At 40.9% G+C, this 6,013-nt stretch overlaps 3 protein-coding genes across 3 annotated transcripts; all 3 read left to right on the forward strand.

Annotated features, from left to right (window-relative positions):
* Positions 1-1,702: 1,702 nt before the first annotated feature.
* Positions 1,703-2,599, forward strand: LOC121401088 (calcium-independent protein kinase C-like). Its single transcript, XM_041585461.1, has 4 exons — positions 1,703-1,844; positions 1,949-2,024; positions 2,112-2,203; positions 2,384-2,599. The coding sequence occupies exons 1-4, from the start codon at positions 1,759-1,761 to the stop codon at positions 2,559-2,561; spliced, it is 432 nt and encodes a 143-aa protein (XP_041441395.1). The 5' UTR covers positions 1,703-1,758; the 3' UTR covers positions 2,562-2,599.
* A 605-nt stretch (positions 2,600-3,204) lies between these two features.
* LOC121401093 (serine/threonine-protein kinase N3-like) lies at positions 3,205-3,862 on the forward strand. The gene is made up of 2 exons (XM_041585467.1): positions 3,205-3,491; positions 3,582-3,862. The coding sequence occupies exons 1-2, from the start codon at positions 3,440-3,442 to the stop codon at positions 3,842-3,844; spliced, it is 315 nt and encodes a 104-aa protein (XP_041441401.1). The 5' UTR covers positions 3,205-3,439; the 3' UTR covers positions 3,845-3,862.
* Positions 3,849-4,909, forward strand: LOC121401222 (serine/threonine-protein kinase N2-like; the record flags this gene model as incomplete). The annotated part of the gene is made up of 3 exons (XM_041585552.1): positions 3,849-3,962; positions 4,064-4,144; positions 4,263-4,909. Coding segments are annotated over 3 exons (396 nt in total), but the record flags the coding sequence as incomplete, so codon positions are not given.
* Positions 4,910-6,013: the final 1,104 nt, after the last annotated feature.

Genomic DNA, 6,013 nt, shown 5'->3' on the forward strand with positions numbered 1-6,013 from the left:
CAATATTCATTAAAAAGTTTGGGAGGATTTCAATTGCTTAATCATTTTTTTCTTGATTTTGTTCCCTATTCTCTATAGACTGTTGACATCAATCAGTCTTTTGATGCTTGTGAGCCCTGGGTGAGTATTTGCTTTTCAGGTATGAAGCAGGAGCTGCTGAGAGACATCCGGAAGGAGATGAGGATAGCAGCAGGGGCGCAAAAGCTGTACCTTGTCACCAAGGACAGACAGACCAAAGCCCAAGTGAAGGAGCTGAGGAACATCAGTGAGAGGAAGGTGAAAGCCCTTTTCTCCTCTCTCCACAAGCTCAATGTGCAGCTAGCTCAGAGGGAAGCAGAGAATTCTCCAGGTAAGATAGAACAGTCCCTGGCCTCTTTCCTATTGGCATTACATGTGTGTCATCATAACATCACATACACTACCTCTTCATGGACATTAGGTTGACCCCCATTAGATTGAGCTCAAAAACAAAAGGACTGCTCAAAGCTCTTCCCTGTAGCTGCTTCATATGTTTCCTATCGGGTGCTCTGTCTGCTGCATCCCCACTGCTAAGATCCACATCAACACCAAAGAATTGGACGGCACTCCGATCAAAAGGAATACATGTTTATAGCATACTCCTGCAGGGATCCTTGGGCGTAGGATCCCTGCAGGAGTATGCTATAAACCTGTATTCCTTTTGATCGGAGTGCCGTCCAATTCTTTGGTGTTGATGAGGACCATTAGATTGAGCCCCACAGAACTATAGATGACCTTCATATCTTTTAAATTTATATTTTAAAACAATGTTCATTGGCAGCATCTTAACAAATCAAGAAAAAGGTCTTAAGCCTTAGATTCAAGAATGTTGTATTTGAAAATCCTAATATCCTTCAAATTTATTTGCAATATTTCAGATGCAGTTCTGGAGACTACAAGGGACACCGATGTCAACTTCCCTGCACCAGAGATCACTGCGCCTGAGGTTCAGGTCATTTCAGACCCCGCCATCAATTCATCACAAGTGAGTATTTTACATTGACGCCATTCATTTCTTGGACACAAACACTGCCCTTATCATATCCATGTAAAGCCACATTCTCTTGTTTGCAGCATCAACATGAAGAATCATCTGAGGAACCTGTTCCAGAGATAGAACAGCCGCCTGAAGAACCATCTGACAGGTAAGGATATTTTGGAGTTTATTAGAGATTAAATCCCTATCCCATACTTTCATCAAATAAGAACAAAAATATCTTCACAATAACAGGAATATTATTCTAATTAAAGTCAGGTACCAACAGATGAAATGATTGGTATAAAAAAAGAGGACAGGTGGTAAGATGCCCCTTCATTTGGCCGGGAGATTCCACAATACATAATTGTACAGTGCCATCTATGAATTATGGCTAGGGGTGCTGTAGTATTAAGGATTATGGAGAATGTATTTGCTAAGGGAAGAAAAAAGGATAGCGTGAAGCTAATAAATCACTAAGGGAAAAAAATGAATTAGAATAAACACTAACCCGTCATTATATTTAAAGGGACTTACCTGTAGAAGATACAAATGAGGAGGCTGAGGAAGAGGCAGAAGCTGTTGTTGAAGAAGATCCAGTGCAACAACAACAACAGAATGAAAGGTAAACTCACACTTTATATGGGAGGCTGCGGTTAAGACTGATTTCTACTATAAACTTGCATTATACTAATCATGTACCTCAATGACCTCTTTCCAATAGGGAAGTTCCTGAGAATGAAGAAGACTCTTCTGAAACATCGATGGGTCCTCTCCCCGGCGATTACAGCCCCATTCCAGAGGATTCTCAGGCTGAAGAGATGACAGTAGAGGAGGCTGAAACGACACAGTAAGACAAACCCTCAATATAAGACATAAATACATACATTATTAATATAGATATACATTGTTTTTCAAGCTGCACAAAACACAATTTATATTATTCCCTTTCAGAGAGCTACAGTTCAGCAGTTTTACAGCAAAGGACTTTCGCCGGATTAAGGTTTTAGGCAGAGGAAGCTTCGGCAAGGTAACTGATTGAGTCTCTAATTAGGACTTGGATCTTTAGCAGCATATACAGGGTAACAATGACACTAAACTCACTTTCTAATTCCAGGTTCTACTAGTAGAGTATCTTCCAGCAAACATCTATTGCGCTATTAAAGTGCTCAAGAAGGACAACATTGACTCCACTGATGATATAGAACAGTAAGTTCATGGGGAATGATTCCATAATCCTCTCATTTTGCTTTTGGAGCAGTCGCTTTCTGTCTCACAATCTTTTCTATTTTATATACTTTTCTTTCACTTCCCTTCCTTTCACCCAGTTGCTTTTGTTACCAAGATAATTTACTCTGTGCCGGACTCATTTTCTCTTTTATATTTCAGCATTTTAACAGAGAAGCAAATTGGACAGTTGGTGAATCCACACAGTTTTATAGTGGACTTATACGCCACATTCAGCACCAAAAACCAGCTGTTTTTCATCATGGAGTTTGTGGCAGGAGGCAGTTTAAGAACCCACCTGATGAGGAGCCAGCACTTTGATCTACAGACAACCAAGTAAGTATAAATGACAGTAGGTGGATATTTGTCCCAGAGTTATAGAAGACTGAGGAGTAGGGGAGGATAAATGATAGTGGCAGAGGTAAGCTACACTAATAGTAAAGGGTTTTCACCTTTGAATTAATCTCTAGTATGATGTAGAGAGTTATATTCTGCGGCAATTTGATATTGGTTTTAATTTTTATGATTTGTGGTTTTTGAGTTATTTAGTTTTTTATTCAGCAGCTCTCCAGTTTGCAATTAGTTTGCAATTAGTTAGCCACATAACCCTAGCAACCATGCATCGATTTGAATAAGAGCCTGGAAAGAAGAGGGTCTGAACAGAAAGATGAGTAATAAAAAATAGCAATAACAATACATTTGTTACCTTGCAGTGCACAGTACCTTTTGCTTTTTAGATGGGGCCAGTGATCCCCATTTAAAAGCCTGAAAGAGCCAGAATAAGAAGACAAATAAATAAAAAAATGTACAAAAAGGAAGACCAATTGAAAAGCTGCTTATAATTAGCCATTCTATAATATAATAGTTAAGCACCCCTTTTAGATTCCTCTATGAATGCGCCATATAATAATCAAATGTCATTTAATTATCCTTGCAGGTTCTACGCTGCTTGTATAACACTTGGTTTAGAAGGAATACACAGCAAGGACGTCATACACAGGTAAGAGTTAATAAAGGGGGATTTGTAGCTGTTGCAATTTAGTAGCAGGACAATTACAGGTTGAAAGTCACTGCTTGGAAAGCTAAGGGTAGGGAAAAGAACAGGAACCAGAATTCTTTGAGCTTGGCTTATGGCTCAGCTATTTCACAGCAGTTTTAATGTGTCATAACATCTCCCTTTTATTTTAATACAGAGATTTAAAGCCGGGGAATCTACTTATGGATCAAGACGGCTACATCAAGATCGCCGATTTTGGGATGAGCAAAACTGGTAAGAGCCAACTTATTATTGTGTTTTATTACACAGAGCAAAGGGAACTCATTTAGGGCATACAATTATAATTTTTCTTTTTTTATCAAGGCATTGGATATGGAGACCGCACCAACACCATGGTTGGGAGTCCTGCTTATATGGCGCCCGAAGTCGTGATGGAGGAGGAGTACACAAGAGCCGTCGACTGGTGGGCTCTTGGCGTCATCGTTTATGAGATGCTCCTCGGAACGGTAAGCAGAAATTGCCACTGGCCAGCTATAGGTGGATGTATTAAAGTTAAATACTGTTCTTTATCTATACTCATTAAACACTCTGTAGAAAAAGCATGGCCTCCTAATAAATACCCATGAATCATTTCAGAGACCTTTCACCGGATACGACAGGGACTTTATATACGATTCCATCGTGGAGGATGAGCCACACTACCCCTCATCCCTGGACTCCGAAGCAGTAAGCTTCATATCACAGGTAAGTAGCGCTGAGCTTTCAGTTTATTATAATCAGTGACCACTTTCCCTTGAGTTCCCTGAAGCTTCTGTCACTGTAACTGCTATTTTCTCTTCTTGTAGCTGTTGAAGAAGAATCCTGAGGAGAGGCTAGGTTCCACCCCAGGGGATGCCGCAGATGTAGCAGAACATCCATTCTTTAATGTAAGTCCCCTGTCTGTATTGTCCAAATAATTATCCAAAAGATACAGTCCTTTGTTATCTGCAGCGTCTAATGATGAACCTATAGTAATGAACATTTGCTATGGTGCCTATTTTGCAGGGCATTGTCTGGGATGATATTATCGAGAAGAACGTAACAGCTCCGTTCGTACCCAGCCTAAATGGACCGGAGGATGTGGGGTATTTCGATGAGGAGTTCACCAAACTGTCTGCGAATCTGACCCAGCCCAAAGGACCCCCTGCTGAGATGGCAAGCGAGATCGATGAAGCCTTTCTGGACTTTAACTATGCAGCATTTTAAGTCCAAAGGGGATGATGGGTAAGAAAAGACCTAATTAAAAATACACGAAGCACAAGTCAGAACAAGAAGTGCCCAGCGTTAGTATTCCTTGAGTTATGGGTGCAGGGGCACTGATCAGAGCAGAGCTGGGTATGGGAAGCAGCCATATTGGGTGCATGCAGGGCAAAGTGGATTTTATGGGAATATTAAGATGATCCCTGAGATGATTCTAATTTTGTGGTTTTTGTATATGTGAGAAAAACAATCACAAAAAACTCTCAGGCTGCTGAAACCTGTTCACATTCCAAGGAAACCAATGGAAGTGTATCTTCATCATTTGGGAAAGTAGAAATCCACCATAAATTTCACCCCAAACATCACAGAAATCACAACTGTGCGAATTGCTTAAAAACCGGTGATTTGTAATCACAAGTTGTGGGGAAAGTTGCAACCACAATTAGTCAATATTTTTAGTTTGATAAACCACCCAATTTGTGATAAATGTGCCCCAAAGTATTATAGGGTTTCAGGGATATCAATTGCTAAGTAAAATATGAGGAATGTGTTTCAAATTATATTGTTTGTCTTTTGCAGGCTGGAGTTCAGAAAAGGTACCATCTGACAGCTCCACCAGGTAAGAGTACCTCAATTCCACCAGTAATGCTTTCTCTACCATCGACCATAGCATTACCAACAATACGTCTTCTGCCTCCCTTTCCACTATAATACCATCAGCAGTGCCTCCCCTTTCCTTCATCTGTAATATCATCAACAGTGCCTCCCCTTTCCTTTTTCTGTAATATCACCAGCAGTGCCTCCCCTTTCCTTTTTCTGTAATATCATCAGCAGTGCCTCCCCTTTCCTTCCACTGTAATATCACCAGCAGTGCCTCCCCTTTCCTTCTACTGTAATACCATCAGCAGTGCCTCCCCTTTCCTTCCACTGTAATATCAACAGCAGTGCCTTCCTTTCCTGCCACTGTAATATCACCAGCAGTGCCTTCCTTTCCTTCCACTGTAATATCACCAGCAGTGCCTCCCTTTCCTTCCACTGTAATATTACCAGCAGTGCCTTCCTTTCCTTGCACTGTAATACCATCAGCAGTTCCTCTTCTCCTCTTTACACCAAAACATGGCATCATAAACAGGAGAACCCTTAAGCCACTTGGTGGAACCTACATTCCATTTTACTCCATCTCTCAGACTGTAGAGGCGGGGGTCTGCAGACTTCCTGGGGGTCAATTGGACTGAAAGGGAATGCAGTTTTCACTAAACAGCTTACTGGTGCTCATGTGTATACTGCTATTTTCCTTACCGTTTCCTTCACACTTGATGTAATGTGGTGCATTGATCCTGGGAGCAAATCCGATTGCCGTTAAGGGGTCAGGAAGGAATTTTTCCCTCTAGTAAAGCAGATAGAACAAAGCTTCACAGAGGTTTTTTGCCTTCCTCTGGATCAAAAATCGCACTTTTTTCATTGTTATGATTAATAAAGCTGTGTCTTGCACAGATTAACCGATAAGCCACTGTGTGTGTGTCTTTATTCTGAGTGACAGAATTGACCAAATTAGC

This window comes from Xenopus laevis, chromosome 3L (assembly GCF_017654675.1).
Source record: "Xenopus laevis strain J_2021 chromosome 3L, Xenopus_laevis_v10.1, whole genome shotgun sequence".
NCBI classification, from domain to species: Eukaryota; Metazoa; Chordata; class Amphibia; order Anura; family Pipidae; genus Xenopus; species Xenopus laevis.

What these genes read in the sequence shown, in the direction of transcription:
- LOC121401088 (XM_041585461.1), top strand. Translation starts at nt 1,759, where the DNA reads ATGGGTCCTCTCCCCGGCGATTACAGCCCCATTCCAGAGGATTCTCAG. An exon ending in GAGGAGGCTGAAACGACACA is followed by an intron (nt 1,845 to 1,948) that starts GTAAGACAAACC and finishes ATTCCCTTTCAG; the next exon opens with AGAGCTACAGTTCAGCAGTT. An exon ending in TCCACTGATGATATAGAACA is followed by an intron (nt 2,204 to 2,383) that starts GTAAGTTCATGG and finishes TTTATATTTCAG; the next exon opens with CATTTTAACAGAGAAGCAAA.
- LOC121401093 (XM_041585467.1), top strand. Translation starts at nt 3,440, where the DNA reads ATGGATCAAGACGGCTACATCAAGATCGCCGATTTTGGGATGAGCAAA. An exon ending in TTTTGGGATGAGCAAAACTG is followed by an intron (nt 3,492 to 3,581) that starts GTAAGAGCCAAC and finishes TTTTTTATCAAG; the next exon opens with GCATTGGATATGGAGACCGC.